The following is a 24852-nucleotide window of genomic DNA, read 5'->3' as shown; positions in this document are numbered from 1 at the left end:
AAAAAAGTAAGTACTAATTTATGTATACTAAAACATTTAAAGCTAATAAAATGTTAAGGGCCACCTGCAACTACAAAAACACGTCTAGAAGTCTCTGCATGACATGTGATTGAATATTACATATTATCATAAATTAAAAATCAATTACATGTTACATAAGAATAAAAATAATGGAGACTACAATATACTTGATCATATTTCATGATGGAGAGACCATTAAACTTAGTTTAACTTAACCATGTCTGGTGTATCTCCTCTGTACTCTGTGATAAGACTACAACAAAGCTACAGGTTAAAGTTCAGAAGATGTTACTTTGAAAATTTCATAGTGAAAGATACCAATTTAAAAGTGAAAAATACTGGTTTAGAAATGTAATTCTAAAATTGATCCATTTCAGTTTGGTCCAGAGTTTTCAGCATATCATACTCGAATGTTTATGTAGCAAAGGAGGTGAAAATTAGTTGTGAAATGAGAGAGGAAAAGGATGGTGAGAAAACCAGGAATGGAGAATTATTGGAAATAGTAATTGACAGATGGGATATGAAGTGGTAGGAAGAAGTGATAATTCAGATATTTTGCTTAGCTAGCATAAGGCCATAACACAACAACAATCATGCAATGCAACTTCTTGTCCCTTTCCACGTCCAGCTCATTACACTACTTGGAGTAAGACACAGCCCCTTCCCAACAAACCCACATGAACCTATTAATTCAACTTCCATTCATTTTTATCTTCATGTTGACACTAAGAAAAGCAAGTACCATTTTTTTATAAATCTTATCACCCCTTTTGCCTTGCCCCTACAAAACCACCAACCCTTCCTCTTCCCCTCTCAACTTCTGCTACATCAATAACAGTTCACCACTACAGTTTCAACAACCCTCTTCAATATGAGAGAAATCCTCCATGTTCAAGCAGGTCAATGTGGCAACCAAATTGGAGGCAAGTTTTGGGAGGTGATGTGTGATGAGCATGGGATAGATGCCTCTGGGAATTACGTAGGGGACTCTCATCTTCAACTTGAGAGGGTTAACGTCTACTACAATGAAGCAAGTGGAGGACGCTATGTTCCTCGAGCTGTGCTTATGGACCTTGAACCGGGGACCATGGACAGCTTGCGATCTGGTCCTTATGGGAAAATTTTCAGGCCTGATAACTTTGTGTTTGGTCAAAATGGAGCTGGAAACAACTGGGCCAAGGGGCATTACACCGAGGGAGCAGAGCTTATTGATTCTGTTCTTGATGTTGTTCGTAAAGAAGCTGAGAACTGTGACTGCTTGCAGGGTACTACTTCTTCCTTAGTTAATTCAAGTTCTTAGTAAATTGATAAATTATATGTTCATTAACTCAGGCATGCCCTTTATCACTGACAAACTCTAGATTCCGATCCTTACACAATTTTCATGTTTATCACATTAGAATAGTAGTTTCACCTTAGTAAAATGTTTTACTACGGGGATCACAGAAGTAAGTCTTTAATTCTGATATAAGGATGGCACTAAAATCTCTTAAAAGCTATATGCAAATTGTGTACTTTAATTTTCTAAGTATGTTTGGATCTGATCCTCAATCAAAATTAGACTTTTGGTTGACAAGGTACTCTTAAATGTAACATTCACATTTATGAAACTCTGATTCTGACAGAATAAAAAAGCAAGAGAGAATTTCACATAAGTTTTGTAGCTTTGAAGCTGTGGATTTGTTTATGGTTTTATGCATATGAAAAGTGTTTGTTCGATGATGATGATGATTGCAGGGTTTCAAATTTGTCACTCACTGGGAGGTGGAACTGGGTCTGGAATGGGTACCTTGCTTATCTCAAAGATCAGAGAAGAGTATCCAGATAGGATGATGTTGACATTCTCAGTGTTCCCATCTCCTAAGGTATCTGACACAGTAGTTGAACCCTACAATGCCACTCTCTCTGTTCACCAACTGGTGGAGAATGCAGATGAATGCATGGTCCTTGACAATGAGGCACTCTATGATATCTGTTTCCGAACACTCAAGCTCACAAATCCAAGTTGTAAGTGCTGTCACTCCAACCCCACTCTTTTAACACCTTCTTCACTCATCATTTGTTATCTCCAATAAAGTAAAATTCTCATGAAAATTCACCTTAATGAACAATAGCCAATGAAAAACGCCAGAGCATCTCATCATGAGATTGATTTGGATTAGCTTAAAAAAACCATTTTCATTATCAGTCATATGAGAGTGTAATAGTAGACTGATGGAAGCTTCTCTTCAACAGTTCAAAATACACGAATAAGCAATGAGTAATGTATGTGAGATATGTATGTTTATGTTGGTGAGGTGACATGAATGAATGAATGAATGCAGTTGGTGATCTGAACCATTTGATCTCAACAACAATGAGCGGAGTAACGTGCTGCCTCCGCTTCCCCGGCCAACTGAACTCCGACCTCCGGAAGCTGGCCGTGAACCTCATCCCCTTCCCGCGGCTGCACTTCTTCATGGTGGGTTTCGCGCCGCTAACCTCACGCGGCTCGCAGCAGTACCGCTCCCTGACGATCCCGGAGCTGACCCAGCAGATGTGGGACGCGCGCAACATGATGTGCGCCGCCGACCCCCGGCACGGGCGGTACCTGACGGCGTCGGCGATGTTCCGCGGGAAGATGAGCACGAAGGAGGTGGACCAGCAGATGATAAACGTGCAGAACAAGAACTCGTCGTACTTCGTTGAGTGGATTCCCAACAACGTGAAGTCCAGCGTCTGCGACATTCCCCCCACCGGCCTCTCCATGTCCTCCACCTTCATGGGCAACTCCACCTCCATCCAGGAGATGTTCCGGCGCGTCTCCGATCAGTTCACCGTCATGTTCAAGAAAAAGGCCTTCTTACATTGGTACACCGCGGAGGGCATGGATGAGATGGAGTTCACTGAGGCTGAGAGCAACATGAACGACTTGGTGGCTGAGTACCAGCAGTATCAAGATGCCGCCGCCATGGAAGAGGGAGAGATTGATGAGGATGAAGAGGATGACCTGGTTGCATGAGAATCACATGTAACAGTGTTCCACATCGGACTAGTCGAAAACATATGATTCCAACTATCTAATAATTTCTCCTTATTCATGTAATGAAATGCAAAAGGGTGTGTTACATATGTGTATAGTTATGGGTTCATTATCTGCAATTTTAAGGATTTTGCTTTGCTGTTTTTTTTTTTTTTCACAATGCCTTTAATTGTTGTCGCTTTTGTTTTTTGTTGTTAATTCTCAATGTTAATGCTGTCTCATAGTTTTTGTTTTCTATTTTATTCTCCTTCTCACCTCTTTTATCATCTCCTTATCACTTTCTCCATGCCAATAATTCATGTCACCACTTGTATTATTGGTGGGAAAAATCTTTAAAGTGGATCACTCCTTAAGTTTTTTCAAATTCACGCTAAATTATTTAACACCCCAAATTAATTATTATTTAAAGGGAATTTCGTATGAATTGGAACAGGAGTTGTTCATTCAATGTCGATATAGGTACTAAATTATAGAAATTTACATTTAATATTCTAAAAATGTGATTTTGAATATCGAATTGGGTCCATAGCTCAGTGGTAGAGCATTTGACTGCAGATCAAGAGGTCACCGGTTCGAACCCGGTTGGGCCCTTTTTAAATTTGATTTTTGCCTTTTTAAATCATAGCAAGTGCTGCTGATTCCATAACAGTTAATGTTGCTCAACAAAAATAGTTGCTTCTGCATGGCTCAACATTTCCAACTTCTTTAAATCTGATCTCATTTTCATCCCTTTGTTAATATCCAAACCCTTCTGGAAAAAGTACTAATATTGGTTGTGAAACATATTTATAGAAAATAAAACATTAAAAGAATTTATTAGATGCAAAATGAATATGAACATAACATACAAAAACAACATATTTGATGTTGACACGGTAGCCATAACCAATTGTTCTGTACATTAAATTACAAGCACAAGAACAGCATCTGCTGTTTGCTCAACAAATGCTCACATACACTCACAGGTGATCCTTACCTTTACAAACACAACTCTCCTTCCCATCATCTTTATACTAACATAGCTGACTAAACAACAAAAAGAGAATATCTTTGGTAGTCTGTGCAAAAGAATGCTTCTAGGCAACCAATGAACCAGTCATGCACAAGTATAATAAACCACTCTATTCCATGCAATACAATTTGTCCGATAAGGAACTGGGGCCCCCTGTAACATTGAGAAACCAGCACTTGTTCTATGTAAGTTATCTTCACCAGCAACAAACCAAGGTTTGGCCAAAGAACTCAACTAATTTGTGCTCTTTTTAATTTCAAGTGAGGAACCCTCTTTAAGTGCCATTTGGGCATCATTCTCCTTGCCCATTGCTAAAAGTGCAACTGCTTGTAAATAAAACGCAATGTACCAAATGGGGGATATTACTTGGGCTTGCATTGCATCATTAAGTGCTTCATCAGCCATGTTGCTCATAAGATAACATAAACTACGACGTGCATAAACCGTTGGAGAAACCATGGTTCCAACATCAATGAACTGTGTTACAAAACAAAACTATCAGTGCCACACCATAACTGGTCCAATATATATTATGAATATAGCTATTAATGAACAGAACTAATCATATAATGAAAATATATTTCAAAATCATTCACATCGTGTCTTTATTTTGTGTATCCATCAAATATTGCAACATTGTAAAATATACATTTTAACATTCTGATATTGGAATTGTATCACTTTTTTCCTGGTTCAGAAAGGAAAATTATTGTTTTATATAATGAATTTAACATCTCAAACTGATTCCGACCTGTTATCAGGAAGGGACACCAAGTGATTTAATACAAAGCTTAATTTCTCTTTTGATTCCTCTACTCTCTCAAACTTGCAAAGTTCAACACCCATTCTTTTGTCTTAATCTATCCCTCCACTATCTATTATACAATTTTGGTTCATATGTTAGCTTAACACTCAACATTTAACAAAAATGATGATGTGACACTCTAATGCCATGACACATTACCACAATAATCTTGATGTGACTCTGTACTATACTGCTAAATTATTATTTTTGTTAGATATTGGGTGTTAAGTTGGATAAACCAAAATAACTAGGACCTCACTGATAATGGACCTTTTATTAAAACCTCATAATTACAGTCAATTTATTGATATGATCCGTTAAACTCACAGATTCCCGTCGGACTTGAAACTGCAACATTTTAAATAGAAAAGTTAAAGAAGTAAACCAACAATTGAAAAAAGGAATTTCATTTCACTTGATAGATTTTATTTTATAAATTTTAATTTGGTTAATTTTATTTGTATATATTTTATCTTAACGAAATAAAGGAAAAATAATAGATTTTTCTTTTTTTTTGGATAATTATTTCAACCCAAGACTGATCTCTTTGTCCGCAAGCTTTTACGGACTAAACTAAATCTAAAAAAACATTTGTTTTGACCTAACTTATACATCCCTAAAAATAACACAATTAAAATAGGAGAGATCAAATTCACAAAAATATAGAGGAAAATTCATGAAATTGAGAAAGCAGGAGGACCAAAAGTGAAACTAACCAGCGTATAGCTATCAATTGCCGTTTTAGAATCCTTAAGCCGAAAAGCAGCATCCCCTTTCTTCTTTGAGTCCAACGTGTCCTGCATCTGGTTCGTCCACATTTGGAACGAAAGCTGCTTGATAAGAAAATATCATAAAGAAAATCAGTGGACAACAAAATCAGCCAAGCAACATGGAAAAACAAGTCAATACAATGGAAATGTGAAAAGAAAAGACGTCAAAGATTCAAGATTAGACCAACATGATTTAACTAGGTGTGCAAACAAAATATTGAAGCACTAACTCTTCTTGTGTTGTCTTATATGATAGACCAACTATAGCATACAATATTCCCTTTCCTTTCCCACTAAAGATTAAACTACTAAAATGTCAAATAAAGGATCTAACAAATTCCTAAGACAAATGTTACTTACACCACTATCAAAACAAACAACAACAAAAGCCTTGTGTCACTTTGAGGTTGGTTGGCTACATGGATTGCAAGAAACCATCGGTATCAATTAAAGAACAAATTCTCAAAGAGATTGGGTTGATTTGTTTGTTTAAAAAAATGGTTTTTTAATCAAACAAGCAGATTTATGTTTCTTTTCATGTTTTGTCTAACATGTTTAGTTTAAAAATAAGCAGTTTTTAGCTAATTTAATAAGCAAATCTTATCTGTTTCCTAAAGAAGTTATTTAAAAATAAAGAATTATTTAAAAAACACTTAATTTAAATTTAAACAAACTAACCCATTATTCACCATAACAATTTCTGCTAATGTCCTTCTTAGGCTCCTTACCCTTTTTACACCGATAAAAACCATGCATTATATTTTCCATTTAGCTTCTTCTAGTACTCTTCTTTGCACAACCATCTTAACCAAGTTTGTTATATTTTTTCCAATCTGTCACATTAATATCTGGTATCCTATCCTTCTTGTGTAGCCACACATTCATTTTAACCTTCTCACTTTTGCTACATTCACATTTTTCTCGTTTCTTTCAAACCAAACATTCAGCACCATTAAGCAGAACTGGATATATGGCAAGTTCATATAACTTTCTTTTGAGCCTGGCAGTTACTGTGATCACGACTAATCCTTGATATTCCATAATCAAAACACAGGCGAATGAAAATGAAAAACCAATGGCTTTAAATGATTTATAACAGGTTCTACAATTTGGATATCAAACAAACCTCAGTTGCTGCGCCCTCATCGTCTTTATACCCCATTTTCTCCATCACCTCATGCAGAGCAGTCAGATCCATTCGTAGACAAGCTTCTCCTAGAGGTGTAAGGGGGAAAGTAGATGTACCATCTGGTATACCCATCAGTACGCGAGAAGGAACCTACAAAAGAAAAAACATCAATTATCAATTCCAACAATAAAAAATATGGCCCAAGTGTCTAATGATTCTATTCAAATCTCACAATTTGATACATTTCAACAAGCGATCAATATGACAGGATGAATCACAATAAATGGATGGATGGTACAATTTTGTATCACCAATACAAATCTCTGATTGTCCTTTCAAGTTCCGCATCCATCTTCCAAAATACGGTTACTATAAGTTGAAAAACTCATATTTTCACATTCTAAGGTATTTCAAACTGCTCTTTTTTTAGGGTAACAATTAGATTTAGAAGCTCAAAGCAGCAATACAACATGCGTCTTTTAAACCTAGCTGTAAAATAAAAAGGGATTAAACGAGTACTATTAATTGCATACAATTTGGTTATTCCACTACCACATTTTCATGTTTCTGAACTGGAGTTTTACACCGACACTCATTTTATACAGTATCGCGTCCAGGATGACCTGGAAGTTATAGGTCATTCCACCTAGGGCATACAAAGAGGAATCATAGTCATTCTCTCTCATATGGTTCGTACAGAAGCATAGGTCTAAATGGTCACAGAATAACATAAATGATTACTTGATTGCTATCAATATTTTGCTTATAGAGCACTTCATATATTTTCCAGTTTTCAGATTTAAACCTGTAGGACAAGCTTGAATTTTAGGGTGGGTTGTACTGTTAGTTAAGAAGGGAAAATAAATTAGGGACAGTTAGCCATGTGGTATTAGTTAGATACAGGGGATTAACTACATAAGTAGGAGAGAATAAGGATGGAGGGACATTTGAATTGTATCAATTCAGATTCAGGCTTTAGCTCCATTATAGAAAGGGGAAACTCTTTGTGAAAGGGAGATTCTTGGAAAAGAAACCTCAGTCGCTGTTCTGTTATTTCCAATCAAGAAATAAAATAAACTTTTTTTCTTTATCTATTTTATATTCTGGGTTTTTCACATTGTTTCATCGTTTTTCATACTTCTAAATTAAGGACTAAGAATTTATCTTTTTTTGTGAGATTTATAGTTAAGACGTTTTTCATTTTCTCATATAAAATTACTATATTGACCCCTATACATCTTTTATAACAAATTTTTCAAGCTATTTTTCATTGAATTACTGAATATTCAGTAAGATTTACAGTTCATGGGTCAACAATTAGGTTTGTATCCAGAACTTGAACCGGGATATTATTACTAAGACAGATATGCCTTGCAAATATAAATCAGTCTCAAAGTTTATGCTATCTGTTACATATAAACCACGTGTTACCCTTATATATAAACTTTTATATAATAACATTTAGCAGAGAAAGTAAGAAACATCAGTCAAAGCTAAATTAAAATCCTAGAAAAACAGTCTTCAAGCATTCTGCTATAGTTTATCTTCATCTAAAATTAAGTCCAGCTATCCTTGTGCTCAGACAGTAAATTATTCTAAACCACTTTCAAACCAGCTAACCTCAGAATCCTTCTGTAGAGGTATTAGAGCAGCAACCAGTGACTTTGGACTAGGACGCTCTCGTGGTTCAGATTGCAAACATAGTGAGGCTAGACGCACTAATTCAGTCCCATCATCATTTGTAAGCTCCCCTTCTAAGCAAGAGTCTGATAGCATCTGAAGGTTCTTGTCTCTAATTAAGTCAAGGGCCTGCAAAAATTATGAACTTAAGTGTGTGTATGTTTTGAAGGTGAGTTTTTGGGGATTTTTTTTTTTTTTCCAAAATAGTTGACAAAAATTAGTGATTTTTTCTTTAAAGTAAATCAAACTAAAAACACAATAAATCTCAGATGCACAACAAAAATTAAATCAAAATCAACATAGAACACTTAGTACTTAAGACAATAAAAACCACCATTCACAGTCAAAACAACCTTATGTTGGTCTTAACAAATAGATAATTTAAAATTCTCAAACAGGGCACTACTTACTTTATTTTAGCTAGGATAGAATAAATCAATTAAATGAAAAGGCTCAAGAAGAGAAAGAAGATAGACAACATTAAGCAACAGGGCATACTTGGAAGCACAAATTCAGTTTCGTGATCATTTGAAAATTGTATAGTCCCCTACATTTGAAAAATGTTTTGTCCCCTGGTCATTGAAAAATTCTATAGTCCCCAGATCATTTGAAAATTGTCCTTATAAACAAGAGTCAGATAGCATCTCAGGGTTCCTGAATCTAATCAGGTCAATGAGCGGCAAAAATTATGAAAGGAAGTGTGAATATTTTGAGATTTTGTTTCACAAATTCTCAAAAAGTTTACAATAATTGGTAATTAAACACTTTAAATGTTAGATGCACAACAAAATCTAAATCTAGATCAATACAAAACCATTAGTCCTTGTTCAAAGAAAAACCACCATATTCAAGTTAGTCAAAAAATTGTGCAATTTAAAATTCTCAACGGGGTCCTTAATTTTAGCTAGGACAAGCGGAAGAAGAAATTGATCAAAAGAAAGCTCAACTAAGATAGACAACACTATAGCACAGGCCACAGTACGTATGGTTTGCATAACTTTTTATCAAGTAAAGAACTTACATGGCTTGGAGGAATATGCTTTCCACTGAGAAGGTCAAGCAAAAGTGTGCCAAAGCTGTAAGTTACACTCTCTGGAGTAACTCTGCCTGCATGACCAGGGAATAGGAGGGCAAACACAATGCCATCAAATACTTGTATTTATTACTTGAGTATGATATAAAATGAGTATAATAATTAAACCATCACATCGTATAAACTGATTTTGATTTTATATTTGCAGGAGATGAGAATTATATAATCCACTCAAGGCACATTCAGTTTGAAATATATCACAGAATAAAAAATATATATCAACATGTTAATTAGCCATGACACTAATAATTCCCCCAAACTTGCTCAAATATCAAGGACGACAATGTGAAGATGAATGTCCACAGAAATAAGTCAGCAATTGAATTAAAAGTTTATAAAGGGAGGCATGAAAGCATTAAATTGATCTAAAAACAAAATTTGAAGAAGACCTGATATGACTAAGTTTCACATATTCTTAACCTGTGAATTCTTCTTGACAGAGAATAAGAAAACATTAATGATAAAGACAGTAGTTCAGAATCATGCATACACAAATATGAGGTTGCCTAACATGAAAGCTTTTTATAAAAAAAAGACAGTAGTTCAGGTCCAGGAGTAAAATTGGTAGAGGTATCATCATATTATCACAATTGGTACTAATTACTTGAGCTCATTGAGAGAAACTACTTTTACACGCCATATGAATGCTTCGTACAAAAATTGAACAGACAAGTAACAGCCAAATAAAGGTGAAAGCAATGATGACCTAAACTCAATTATCATATCTGAATGAGCTGTTATGAAAGAAAAAATGTCAATTATCATAACTAAAAAGTCTTAATAAGCATGGTACTAAAGTTTTATCTCCAATCACAGACAGAGAAGATCAAGTAACAATCATTTTGTGATGAAAAATATTATCTTGTTTAATGGGGTACCTGTCCTTAGATATTCAGGTGGAGTAAACGCCAAATTCGTACTATAACTTTTTCCATCTCTGCTATTTTTCATCAAACCGAAGCATGAAAGTCTAGGATTGTAGTCCTGAATAACAAGTGGAGGAAAGAAAAAGATAGTCAACATTTACTATTCAGGCTAAGAACACAAATTTATAGGGTAGCTTCCACTGTTCGACCCACTACCATTGCCCCTTTAATCCAGTAAATAGCTACTTACTATCCACCCACTCTAAGACAATGAAGTATTGAACAATGATCAACTATATATCTTGGTTCTAATAAACTTATGATATAATATCAAATTCTACAAAAACTGTATAGTTATATAATTTACCATGTTCAATGTTTCTTTTTCCAATTATTGTGAAATAATATTTTAACTTAATTCGGAGTATGAAATATGAAATTTGAAGACCAGAACAAAATAAGTATTAACTTTGTAACTTGATAAGGGGAATGTTGTCAGTATTAAATGATATTGATTAATTTTTAAGCAAGTGTATAGAATATCATTTTCTCAACTGTAATTAAGCTTTCCAGGATTACACTATGCAGATTGTGTGCTGGACAGCACTTCCTGAGGATGAAGACAATTAACATACAGCGTGCTGTGAGCACCATCTAACAATACCTTAAACTTGGGTAATAAGGTCATGTACAGATGAAGGAAATAAACTTACGTCATCATAAAGAACTCTGTAGGCATTTAGATCATGATATAGTGCACGTCCATTGCTGGTACAGTACTCTAGAGCTTGGGCAAGGCATAATGCAACTCTCATTCGCATTGCCCATCTCATGGGCTCATTTTCCCCTAAAAAATTGTGTAAAAACTTGCTAAGAAAGTATCACCAAACCATATAGAGAAAAGAGCAAGAAATAGTGGCCACAAAAAGTCACAGCTACAGTTCACCAAGAAGAATTGAACAAATAAAAGAGTGATGACAATGAATTGCCTTCCTGGAAAACAGATTTTAAAGAATCACGTGACAAGGGGACATTCCTAATAACTCGAGGATGCTTTCAGTCAATGGCTTGATAAGAGTTTTATTTAGAACACAAACAAGTAAATGCCAAAAGCAAATGCAGGAAATTGAATTAGTTGTCAATTATGCACTTACAATGGAATAAATGTTTTGCCAACGTATCATTGGGCATATATTCTGCAACAAGTAACCTCTCGTCACCTTCACAACAACATCCTAGCAGATTTATCAATCGCTGGCTCCTCAGTTGACCAACAGCCCTGGCCTCCTCCTGAAGTGGGAAACGAAGGTTCTTTAATGAGCTAATAATGAATGTTGAATAGCATGCTTAAGTGAACAAAGAAAACCACATCACTAATCACATGCAAAAGAATTTGTGAAAACAGTGGATAACTTTTAACTGGCATTACATGTAAAAAGGATGAAATATGAAAATGTTGCACAGCAAGAGAAAATATTCAATAGAAACAAGAATCAGATGTCACTAGGCCATGCATAACAGGCTTATGTTGGACCATCTTAGATAAAGGAACACACATGTCTGAAAAAAAACGATACTAATAATTGATCAAGTTGTTTCAACAATCCCCTTAAGATTTCTGTGTGCCCTCAGATGGACATAATTGAAATGTAGAATATTAAAATTAAAAATCTACGGCATTGGCAGATGCAAGCTCGCCACAAACTGCGGGACATCTGGCCAGGCTGATCTGTTGAACCATTTCACAGCAATTAAACCAGTAAAGCACACTAAGATGAGGTAATCCCTTTAAGATGGACTATCTTACATATATTTATCCTAGGCAAAGAAATGCAGTTGAGGGTAGAAAAACAGTAGCATCTATAACACAAACTAATTCATGATGTGATTCCACTGAACCCCTAACCACAATAGGACCTCTGTGTCCTCAATGGGACAAGAACGAGGTAAAACCAACATAAATAAATAAAAGAAAAATGTGCACCAGCCAGAGTAATAATTAATTCAGCAGTTAAAAGTGGAAAAAAGAAAGAAGGATAAACCAACCAGATTGCAGCATTAATAAATGTAAAAGCACAAAAAAAAAACCTTTAACTTATACTTAAAACGAATATTTAAAATAACAAATCTAGAAGGAATTGGCACATGCATGTTCAACAAAGATTGATCGACAGCTGACCAGGTTGACCAATTGAAACTATTTGACAGTACATCAATTAAACAACTTAAAAACACACTTAAATTGGACTGTATTATATTTATTCATCCTAGGTAACGAAATGCTAATGCACAAAAACAAGAGACACGTGTATAAAACAAACTTTTTCATGAATCAGCCATTCCCCCAACCCCCATAGCCCATAGAATCTCTGTCTGCAGTAGGAAAAAAGGGAGGTAAAAACTGACAAAAAGAAATTAAAAGACACATGCATGAAGCAACATAATAATGGATTCAGCAATTAGAAATGACTGAAGTTCTGTAAAACCAACTGGAGAATCAGAACTCTAAAAAACAAAAACATACAAGAAAGTTGGTGTTTATAATGACCATGTAAAGCTAAACATCTACACAATGTTAGAACCACAAAAACTGAAGCTAATGCACGAAAATAACACACACATGTGCACAAAACAAACTCTTAAGAAAGTGGAATCTCGGTCTAACTAAACCTCACAAAACTGACTTAGTAAGATGAGGTTTGTATCCACTTATATATTATAATTAAGTTATATTTCTAGTTATAATGTGGAATTTTCAACACTCTCCCTCATGCCGAAGACATCAAGCATGGGAATAGAGGAGAGCAACATAGCGCGTGATAAAATATGCTGAAAAAAATTTGATATGATAATCTTTCATTAGCTCTTATATCATATTATGAAAATGAATTTTAAGTCTAACTCAACCTCATAAAACCAACTTAATAATGTGAGGTTTGAACGCACTTATATACTATAATTTGACCATATCCCTAGATCTCACATCGACTGCAGATATGGCCAAATTATAATATATACAGCAAACCTCACCTTACTAAGTCAATTTTTTGAGGTTAAGTTAGACTTAAATTTTACTTTTTTTAAATCGTATAAAAGTCATTTAGAGTCTATCATAATCAAGTTTATTGAATTTATCGTGTCACCCGCTATCGGGGTCCCTTCTATTCCCATGCTTGATGTCCTTAACGTGAGGGGGGTGTTTGAGATCCCACATTGACTAGTGGGTACAAACTTCACCTTACCAAACTCATTTGTGAAGTTGAGTTAGACTTGAGTTCACTTTCATAAGGCAAACTAAAATATGAATCAGTCATCCCCCCAATCCCCATAGCACATAGGAACTCTGTTTGCAGGATGAAACGAGTGAGACAAAACAGACAAAGAGAAATTAACAGACACAGTTGTTAAAAATGACAAAAGTTTGGTTAAACCAACCAGAGAATTGCATCACTGAAAAAGGAATAAACATACAAGAAAGTTGGTACTTATAATAAACATTTAAAGTAACATGTAAATTGATGCGTACTTACCAAAAATGGCTGCGCATCAGGCCAGGCATTTCTGTTGAACCGTTTAACGGCAATTCGCATCTGATTATCAAGTTTCCCTTTATAGACCACATTTGGAGCTTTTTCTCCATGCTCAGAAACTATATTTTCAACAGCAAATCCGGATGTAGCCCTCCTAAGCTGATCAATGGTGAATTCATGAAACCGTGGCAAGTCAATGCTCTCAACAATATTGTCTTCGTTTTCTGAACAAGAAATATAAACACAGAAACAGCAATTACTCTCAGAGCATTAAGAACAGGAACTAGGCACATTGAAACACTTACCACCCTCAACCTGGTCCTCAGGAACCGGATGACCATCCTCCTCTGTACCCATGCAGCATGTTGTGTACTTAGAAAATTCACAACCCATCCCTGTAACTCAATGGAAAATTCCAGTTAGTCAAGACACTTTCCAATTTAACCAAAAGCCCCTTTTAGCTTAAAATCGTAATAACCTCTGAACCAAACACCATCTTCAACTACATACCGTATCATTCACAAAACTACGTTATAAGAAGTTTGGTCGGCCTTCACCCAAAATTGGAAAAAAAAAAATTCAACACTCGAAACCCCTTTTAAATTAAGAAAACAAAACCCACCACAACAAGCAGTTTCTGTACAGAGCTCATAACAAATTCACAATTGAATGTCACCTGGGGACCATGCTGAGCTCGGTTGGGAGAACCCAATAAGAGTTAACAATGAAAAAAGGACAGAAACTACCCAATAAGGAAAATATCAAAAAACAAGCATAACAAAAACGCATATACGAATAAAAAACCAAACCTTTCTGTCAGCAGCAAATCAGAGCAGTGCTGGGTCAATCCACTTTAATGGTGCCTCCCTGAATTTCTAACGGAAAGCAATCAAATCAGCCAAAAGATGAGCTCCAAAACATTTATTTTCGTAGAAAAACTAAAAATGCATTAGAAGAACATGAAATTAAGGCACGAAGCAATGGAGCAAAGAATATTTTTTTTGCAAAATCAGAGATCAGAAAGAAGCATGAAGAGGAATGGAAGAAGAAAAAGCGATAAGAAGCATTGACGAAGCACCTCAGCAAGCGCAGGGATTCCAAACAGTCAAAACTATGAAAGACAGGGAAAGTGAAAGGACTTCGGTTGCTACTTCTCATCTTTCACACCTTATATATGTATATACTCTGTCTTAATATTATTTGTATTCTCTATAATAAATACCCTCGTTAATAAAACAATTAAATAGGTTAAGTCAAAACCTCATTAATCAAACTTAAGAATCACCAACTACGTTAATCAATTACTACTTTTTTGTCGTTAATCTAACTTCACCCACAGATTCTGATGCAAATGGGTTTCATTAGTTTTTTTTACTCCAAAATTATCTGTGTTTTTAGGCTTTACGTATCTGCTTTAATTCTTCATAATTTATGTTATTTAAATTTTTCAAATTAAAAAATAAAAACATAGGCAAGAATTATAATAAATTAAAAAATATAAACCAAAACAGATAATTTGTACTTGTGGACGTAAAAACTAAAACGACAAATATGAGATGAAATAAGTGATTAAATTTGTATCATTTCGTCTCAAAACTTGTTTTATAATTGTTTTTAAATAAGTTAACAAAATATTTTAAAACGTACTAAAATGTATACATTTAAATCGAGGTTAATGAATTTGATCCTTTAAAAAAATATATAATCATGAAATATGGACTAAGTCATGAACTTTCGATCGGTAACTTAAATTATTTATACATTTAGTCATCATCGTTCAGTGCTTTCATGCCTAACAAAAAAATTGGATTAAGTATATTTTTTTTATCACTATTACATATTCTGTCAACAAAATAAATATAACACTAAATAAATAAATAAATATGTAGATTTTAAACATTGGGAATATTTGGACAAGATAAATATTAAATATTTTTTAATAATGTTTTTGCGATATTTTTGTGATGATTTATTTTGATTGTATTTTTAATGTTTTTAATTGAATTCTATTTTTTAAAGAAAATGTCATATATCAAATATTAAGAAAATTTACAAAAGTGTCTCTCTCAAAAATTCATATTATGTTATTGGATTATCTTATTTTCACAAGTTGTTGATGATGTTCTTGGGAAGGTCATGAAAAAGAATATACAAGATATAAAACAAAATTATAATAAGACAAAAATAATATCCAAACTTAATAAACTCTTTTGTATAATCATTGAAATATTGATACGAGTATTTGTTTTAAAGGTTTTGACACAACTTAAAATAATGATGTTAGTATAAAGAAAACATGTTTATAGTATTGTGAATCATAATAAGTTAAGTGTTATTTTACTATAAAAAGGCGTAAAATTTTACTATAATTTTTACTTAATTTATCATACAACAAATTATATGTCTTTCGTCAAGTTATCCTTAAAATCTTATAATAATTCTTCTATTGCAAGTCATAAGTGATAATTATAGAACAATTGGAAAAGTCAAAAGTGACTATATGAAAAATAATGTTTGTTCTTTATGAGAGAAGGATAAAGGAGATAAACAACCATGACAATGTATACTAAATATGTAAGACACAAGTGACAATAATAATATTTATAATTATTTATCGATTAGTGAAACTTTTTACAGTCGACTAAACTTAGTCAACATTAGAGTGTTCCAATATATTAAAGTGTTTATTTGTCTTGTCTATTGACTTATACCAACTTTGGTTTTCCATATCATCTAAAAAGAGCAACAATATGAAAATTAATAACATGCATTGTAATGAATAGTGTTTCACTAAATGATTACTTTGACAACTTAATTTTATAGTACACGTCCCACTCTCTCAATCAATGCACTATTATCTTCTCTATTAAATCATTCAATTGGGAACTTTAGGATAAGTCTTCAAATTTTATTACCATGTTTCTTGCAATAAACATTAAAGTGTCCACAATACTTGACATCATTGTCAATATGAATGTGTTAGTTTCTTGCATGTTAGTTTCTCAATCGAATAAGTATGAAACTAACTTCTTAAAACAATCATCAACAAAAGTAACAAAATAAAGTAAATTCTTATATATTTTACATGCAATGGATCATACATGTTTGAGTTCACTAATTCAATCACACATGTTTGAGTTCACTAATTCAAGCAGCAACTCACATTTTTTAGAGAAAGGTTGCTTAAAAGATATTCAAATTTACTTAACAATCATGCAACTCAAACACTTATCAAATATTACATTTTTCAATTATAAAAGCACATTTTTTTTATGGATTTCCCTCTTACTTGACTTAACTCTAATGTTTTTTATTCAATTGTTAAACAACAATGATAGAGATCGGTGGTGTAATTGGAATAGAGTAACTAGAATTCAATTACTTAAAAAAAAGTTATGGTGCATAATGATGAAAATAAACATTATTAAGGTGTATAATTAATTGAGTTTTCACAAATATGTAATTAGTCAAAACAAAACAAATAATAATATTCACAAATAAGAAAAAAAAACGAAAACTCTAAAAAAATTCACTAACATGAATAGTCTTATCTCTCTTTAGATTTCCATTTGACAAATTAACTATTGAAATTGACCAATCACCCATTTTGAATTTTCTATTAAAAATATTTTTTATTCGACTGAACAATCTCCTACTTTCAATTCAAAATTTGGCATCCTAAGAAGTATGTGAAAATTATAATGGGTGATTTTTCTCTCTTTCCTTATTTATTTTTTCGTATTTTTAATGATAAGATGTTCACACACAACCTTAATTTATCTATATCCATATAAATAAGTGTGTGATAAATGAACTTTACATATTTAAACATACTTTCCCAAAAAAAGTCTAACAATTATGTAAATTAATATAAACTAAAAAATATCGGAAAGATTATTAAATAGAAACTAGAAAAAAAATTATTAATTAGATACTAATATAAAATTAATTTATAATTTTTATTAATAATAAAAAATATTTTAGATACTAATAATTTGTAGTCTATAAAATAATATATAATTTAATTAATATAATAATTAATTATTTGTTGTCTTAAAATTAATTTATATTAAATAATTTTTTTATAATGATAAATTTGAAATATATTCACATAAAAAGTATGAAACAAATTATATTTGATTGAATTTTTTAAATTACATTAAATATAAATTAAAATTTACATAATAAAACCCGTCTTATTTTAAGAGATTTATTAAAAAAATACAAGAGTTTAATCATTAACTTTTTCTGTTTTAATTAATATTGTTAAAATTTTGTATTTTATCAGTGAAAAATATTCTTTATTTATACGTAATCCAAAAAAATCAATTATTTGCACTGTTTAACATGAAATAAGATAACACACTGTACATTTGTACTACAGTATAAGAATCCCCGATACGCTGTCGTCTAATCACATATTTATGATAATTGATTAATTTCATAATAAATACTAATAATATTTGTAAATAAATTAGACTGTTCTATAATAACCTATAACTAATTTGTGTGATAGTAATTTCGATTTTTTTAAATAAATTTCAAATTCAACTTCTATAAATGGAACAAATTGTTCAACCTAAATTAACAATTCACAAGGTCCTTGAAACATGGCTAATAAAATAATAATTAACTTATGACTAATTAACTTTCCCAAGTTTTTTTTATTGATACTAGTGTGAACAAATTATCCATTCTCATTTTTTATTTTTATTATTATTACATGTATTTTTATATTTATTTAAATAAAATATAGATTTATGTGTATTTGTATACTGGAGATACGTGAAATATGAGAGATATTGAGAGAGCATGCAAACCATATTATTGGATTTCTTCTTCTATCATTCAATGCAATAATTTTATAATTTACTCTATGAAATTTATGTTCTTCTATCCTTCAATGCAATTTTATATTTTCCTCTATGAAATTTATGGTTGTTGCTCATTGTCTTAGCTACAAAGAAATCTCTAATTAAGAAATAATATATTAAAAGTAATTATATTTCTTTCTTAATTAATACTCTAACATTTCCATTATTGTCATCCGTTTTTATTTATTTATTCCATCGACACTATTTTTCATGTCATGGTCCATACTAACAAATTGATACAATTGTTGTAAAACTATATGTATGGCAAAAATAGTAATTTTTATACTTATATACTTATATTTTTTATACATAAAATCACATTATTATTTATAAAAATAATAATAATAATTTCAAGTCAAATAAAACTTATCATGTATAATAAAGTTCTTAAATTAGAATATATATTTTTTGAGAGAAGTTAGTTATTAATCAATACTCCGTCAATGATACGATTAAAACAGTATTATATATATAATACAATTATAGTTTTGTTATTGTTTTTAATACTTAACAAACTAAATTTCAAACTGAAACCTACTTATAAAGACTTGAATATGGATAATGCATATTTTGTGACTAAGAAATATAGTTTAGGTCTTTATGCTCCGTTCCTCTGAAGCAAGGGCTGAGTACCCTAAAAAACAAGGGCTGAGTACCCTAAGAAGCAATAGCAGTCAGAGAAATATCAGGTTTTTGGTACTTTGGTAGGCCACACTTTCCCTCCAATGCCCACATTTTCTGCCGTCCCTGTTAGTCTTCTTTTGTTGTCATGTTTCCCCTTTTTTAATCTTTCTCCCTTCATCGTCATGCTCACAACACAACACAATTAAGTGACAAACCCTTTTTTTTTACCCCTTTCTACATCCATCTGTTTCACTCACACTCTTCCACTTCACTAACCCCACTTTCTCTCAAAAAGCTCACATTTTTATTCATCTTTCCCCTTCTCAACTCCCTTACTCTCACCCCTTTGTCCTTTTCCCCCTTTTCCCCCTGCATTCTCCTGTCAAAACCCTAGATATCAAATCTGGGGTTTTGTTTTTCTTAGTGAGTTCAGGCAGACAGGTCCTAGAACTGCCAGCTTGCAAAGTCTGAGTTTTCTGTCTGGAATCCAAACTTCTGGTCTTCCTGCATTATTTTATAGACACAACAAATATTTCCTTATGTGCTTTCTCATGGATTTTCTGTTGTGATACTGTCTTGAGTTCCTTTCTACTGGGTAGGCGTGTTTATTTTATAGAGGGGATGTTTTAGATTCATATAAGTAAACATAACCCTTGTTCCAGCACACACTTTGCCGAGTCTTCGAGCCTGTTACCGGTATCTATAGAACTGTTATGTTTTAGATCATTTTATCCTTTCAGGGGTTAAAATCCAATTTTTTCATCATTTTTTGTGTCTTTTTCACTTTAGCATTTTCACCTATTTGTTAGTATAAGAAGTTAGGTTTAGGAGAGTTTTGGCGTAGTTTCATAGGTAGCAAGTAAATGCATGGATGGGAGAGAGATTATGGCATTTCCTGGTGGCTCAGCTTCATATTACATGCATAGAGGAGGGGTTGGAGGGTCTGGTTCTGGACCACTCAGTGGGGGAGGGGAGTTCCAAGCAGCCCCTGGGTTCAGACCTTTGTCAAACACTGGCATTCAAGCTGAGTCGAATTCAAGGGGTCAAGGGGGTGGTTCTGTAGGCTCTAGCTCCACATTTTCCGTGGATCCTCCTCAGGTTCGTGCCAATTTTAACCATGGCATTGGCATTGGCATTGGCGCTGGGGGACCTTCAAGTGAGCCGGTGAAGAAGAAAAGAGGGAGACCCCGTAAATATGGTCCTGATGGAACAGTTTCTCTGAGATTGTCTCCAATGTCTGCCCCCGCTAACTCCACTCAGGGTGAAAGTGCAATAACCCTTTCTCAAAAAAAGGGAAGAGGGCGCCCACCTGGATCTGGAAGGAAGCAACAGCTAGCTGCATTAGGTGTGTTTGTGTGAAGATCTTCATTTCTTGTTTGTAGTATTTGCAATATGGTTAATGATTTCTATATGCACATGTAATGTAGTGTATCCTGAATGAAAAATTACTGTTCAGTATTTGACTCTTTGTGCCCTGATTTTGGTTCAGCAGTAGATGCCTTAAATTTCTGATAAATGCTGTGGTTAGTTTTATGCTGTTAAATTTTTATTTATTAAATCATCCGAGAAATGATGGCTGTGCTTTTGTATTGCTGAAATGTATCTTAAAATGGATTATTTTTGTGTTATTTTCTATTTCTAGATGCATTATTCTGGCAATTTCTGTTTCTTTTTTTCCGTAGTTTTTTTATATTATTTTGTAATGTATCGTTTCAGATTACTGACATTCTATTTTTCTTGTGATATGATCACTGTTATTCTTAATTTCCTCATTCAAAATTTCTGGAAGTAAATGTAATTGTGATGAAGGGATTTCCTGGAGACTTATACAACTGCCTAATGTTGTCATCATCATGATCTCTGATGTTTAGCATGTGTAGTCACTGTCTGCAGTAGGTCACATTTATGGATTATAAATTAAAATAAAAAAAAATAGATGCTAGGTTTTACACTTTTCCCTTCTCATTATGTAACTTTTTTTTATAGTTTTGGTAGTAACTAATGGTAGTAACAAGCTATATTTTTGTATTTTGTTATTTATTTATTTTCTTGAAAGTGGCTGAACTTTTAACATATTGTATTGTAGGTGAATGGATGAATAGTTCAGCAGGCTTGGCCTTTTCACCTCATGTTGTCACTATTGGAGTTGGGGAGGTATTAGCACAGTGTTCATTAGCTATACAGATATTCATATTTATTTTGTTATCTTTTTGCATCTCGAATGTGCAAAATGTCGTTAAGGGCACTCTATGCCTTAGAGCGGATGGATTTGTCTTAAATGCTTGGTCTTATATAGAGCGGATGGATTTTTCTTAAATGCTTGCTCTTATAGGCAAATTTTCTTGTGACTATAAAATCTTTGTTGTAATTATCAGCATAGAAAAAAAACTTGCTCAATGTAGAAAATTTACTTTATGTGACTTGAAGACTTGTGGTCAATAGTCCACAATTCACACACAAATCTAAAAAGCATATATATTTAAAACTATAGTGGGAGAAAATAAATCTGCCTTCTTTTTATTCAGAATGATTTCATAATGTTAATTTACTCATCATGACATGCAAATGCAATCCAAATGGATGGTTTATATAGTTGGAAATCATTGAATGTACACATGGAGGGAGTTTTCAGTGACTGGTTTTTTCATGAGAAATATAAATCAGTTCAGATTGTTCTCTATTTAAAGATGCTTAAAGATGCCGGTTGAATACATCTAATTTGTTTTTCAAATAATAAGTGTTTTATCAATGCATATTAATTTAGAGGTTTCCTGAACAATCACTTTTCATTGTTGCAGGACATTGTGGCAAAGTTATTGTTATTATCTCAGCAGAGACCAAGGGCTCTTTGCGTTTTGTCAGGCACTGGTACAGTTTCTTCAGTCACTCTACGGCAGCCTGCTTCTACCAATGCCAGTGTAACTTTTGAGGTTATAGCACTAATTAGTACTGCTTAAAGTACCTATTGGCTAAGGTCGTCTTATGATGTATTGGCTAACTTATTCTATTTTCTAAATTTAACAGGGACGATTCCAAATACTATGCTTGTCTGGTTCTTACTTGGTTGCTGAAGATGGTGGACCCTCTAATAGAACTGGTGGCATTAGTGTTTCACTTTCTAGTCCCGATGGTCATGTTATTGGTGGTGGTGTTGCTGTGCTTATTGCTGGAAGCCCAGTGCAGGTATCTTGATTCTTCCAAAGTCTGCAATATGTTTGTAGCATGATTATCGGTATCAAATGATTAGTGCGATACAATATTTGGCAATACAGTTTGTGGGTTGTGTTGTATCAAATATGTGTTTTAATCGCACATGAATTGCATAAATTGTGTCTTGCATGCAAATTGTGTGATTCTTCCGCATCATGTTGCAATACCTTGCTTTTGAAAGACCATTGCACTGCACCTGGCTATCATGGCTGCAACAATGGTTTTTTGCAGTCAGAATCATAAAAAAATGGGCACTGGAGTGGGGAAATCTCATTGTACAAGAAGAGAGATGACCCACCACAACCCTGAAGTTAAACAACAGTGTTCTACGTTCTTTTTTTTTACAGTAGGAAAAATTATGTTTTAGCTCCAAGACAAACTTCACCAAGTTTTAATTTTTTACTTCAGACCTTAAACTATCTTCGGATCCTTTTATTCATATAAAACTTTCTAATATCTTTTAATCAAAATATAGAGAAAAAAGGGTAAAATCTTAGATTTGATTACAATCAAGATTTATTTTCAAATTTAGATTCTAATCATGTTATTTTGGAATCTGTAATATAAATTATTTGTAATGTGTCTCTTTGTCACCTATTTAACTTAAAAAAGCTATTTATGTGTGCATTGATTTCTTTTATGTTAAATTACTCATAAAATTACGCTTATTATTGATCATGAACCTTACAATTGACAATTCCATATCAGTTTGCCATTCAAAAAATCGACTTTCCAATTTATGATTTGTATCCCAATTCAACCATCATGCTTGGAAGTTCTGGTTATTATTAACTTTGCATTCTTAATTGCTTGTTCACGATGTTAAGGCTGAAACAATATGACAAACCAAGAATTTGCTTTGAACTGTTGGGGCAATAGAGATTAGAGAGTTTTGATGTAGCTTAGAGCTGTTCATACTACTATAGTTTCATGTTCAGCCACGGGAGTGGGTAGGGACTATATGCTTCTCAGTTTCTGTATCAAAACCAAAACATCATAATCCTGAAACCGGAAAGGTAGATAGATGAATGAAGGCTTTGCTTGCTACAGGTGGTACTGTGCAGTTTTGTTTATGGTGGCTCGAAGTCCAAGCCTAAACAAGGGCTCACTATCACAGAGGAAAGTTCTGAGCAGCCTCAGCACAATGACAAGATGGCTTCTCCAGCCAGTGCTCCACCTGGTCAAAATCAAAACTACCTCCATTCTGGCACACACATTTGGCCTGGATCTCAACCACCAGAGCTGAAAAGCACGCAAACCCATACTGGCATTGACTTGACTCGTGGGTGAGAATTTATCTTGGAAGGAATATTACAGTTTTGTATATAACTGTTGTACATGCACTTGAGTTTGCAAGCATTGTGATTGTGTTTGTTATCCCCGTTTGTTGGGTGACAGGTTTGCACTATCACATGCTGAAACAAATGATTTATTCGTGATTAAGTGATGATTCTTGGCATATCCAAAAAAACTGTGTTAAAATGTTCATGATATAGTACATGTTTGGTTTACAATTATATGTACTTTTGTGAATTTGATTGCAAACTTGTGGGTTCATGACATGATACGCTATCAAATAGAAGACTTTCTTGAACTTTCTACTTTAATTCAAAGCAAAATTCATTGGGATGGATGTTTTCCCGAGTTAAATTTGATCATTTGTGGGATCACTCGATGTGGACCACAGATAAAGGTTCACCTAACCGATTGCATAGTGGACTGAGCGCAATTATTACCTGGCCTTGGCCCTGGAATTTATTATCTGTGCATAGTGTGCAACTTAATCAACTAACAGAATATAGTTGTCACTGAGCTGGATCTAAATCCTCACTGGTTTACTGCTTGAAAATCTTTTAGATTTTTCTTCAAGAAAAAAAGAAAAGGAATTAAGTTTTTACTCATAATTTGTTGAAATAAATAAAAAAAACACATTAGTGTATATATTATGTTTTAAGTTGTGTATTATTGTTTGGTTTAATGGTAAAAATAGGTTATTGGTCAAGCCCTACTATGCAAACAGGTCATTGATTACTCCTTTTTGTTGTGATGAGAGATCCTTCTGCACCCTATCATATACGCTTCTGCTCCAACAAACAGACCGTCAATTTCTTACCAAATTTACTTGTAATTTGACTTATTTATATTATTCATATAAAAACATTTGCTAACACAAAAATATCCCTTAAATTGTCAAACAAATAATTTATACTCTATGT

The 24852-nt window shown here is 33.2% G+C and overlaps 3 protein-coding genes and 1 non-coding gene across 5 annotated transcripts; 3 read left to right on the top strand and 1 right to left on the bottom strand.

The window, feature by feature from the left end:
• The first annotated feature begins 618 nt into the window (after positions 1-618).
• On the top strand, positions 619-3280 carry LOC137812629 (tubulin beta-1 chain). The gene is made up of 3 exons (XM_068614751.1): positions 619-1286; positions 1759-2028; positions 2346-3280. Exons 1-3 carry the CDS (start codon positions 893-895, stop codon positions 3020-3022), a joined length of 1341 nt encoding a protein of 446 aa, XP_068470852.1. The 5' UTR covers positions 619-892; the 3' UTR covers positions 3023-3280.
• A 282-nt stretch (positions 3281-3562) lies between these two features.
• On the top strand, positions 3563-3634 carry TRNAC-GCA (transfer RNA cysteine (anticodon GCA)). Its single transcript has one exon. It is a non-coding gene; the product is annotated as a tRNA-Cys (tRNA).
• Positions 3635-3828: 194 nt separating this feature from the next.
• On the bottom strand, positions 3829-15144 carry LOC137812628 (serine/threonine-protein kinase BSK7-like). 2 transcript variants are annotated; one of them, XM_068614749.1, is made up of 12 exons: positions 15007-15144; positions 14738-14803; positions 14234-14323; positions 13929-14152; positions 11553-11688; positions 11112-11245; positions 10411-10516; positions 9461-9546; positions 8380-8568; positions 6757-6909; positions 5577-5690; positions 3829-4532 (listed from the first exon to the last, which is right to left on the bottom strand). In XM_068614749.1, the coding sequence occupies exons 3-12, from the start codon at positions 14319-14321 to the stop codon at positions 4290-4292; spliced, it is 1473 nt and encodes a 490-aa protein (XP_068470850.1). In that variant the 5' UTR covers positions 14322-14323; positions 14738-14803; positions 15007-15144; the 3' UTR covers positions 3829-4289. The 2 variants fall into 2 exon arrangements, with proteins under 2 accessions (XP_068470850.1, XP_068470851.1); XM_068614750.1 differs by having other exon boundaries at positions 14738-14795; positions 15007-15130.
• A 4236-nt stretch (positions 15145-19380) lies between these two features.
• On the top strand, positions 19381-24153 carry LOC137812638 (AT-hook motif nuclear-localized protein 5-like). The gene is made up of 5 exons (XM_068614767.1): positions 19381-20771; positions 21513-21580; positions 22225-22356; positions 22451-22609; positions 23687-24153. Exons 1-5 carry the CDS (start codon positions 20294-20296, stop codon positions 23924-23926), a joined length of 1077 nt encoding a protein of 358 aa, XP_068470868.1. The 5' UTR covers positions 19381-20293; the 3' UTR covers positions 23927-24153.
• The last annotated feature ends 699 nt before the right edge of the window (positions 24154-24852 follow it).

The sequence above is a fragment of the Phaseolus vulgaris genome, chromosome 2 (assembly GCF_000499845.2).
Source record: "Phaseolus vulgaris cultivar G19833 chromosome 2, P. vulgaris v2.0, whole genome shotgun sequence".
In the NCBI taxonomy this organism is placed as follows: Eukaryota; Viridiplantae; Streptophyta; class Magnoliopsida; order Fabales; family Fabaceae; genus Phaseolus; species Phaseolus vulgaris.
Note: the sequence above shows the minus strand (reverse complement) of the source record. Positions and strands in the feature narration are given on the sequence as shown.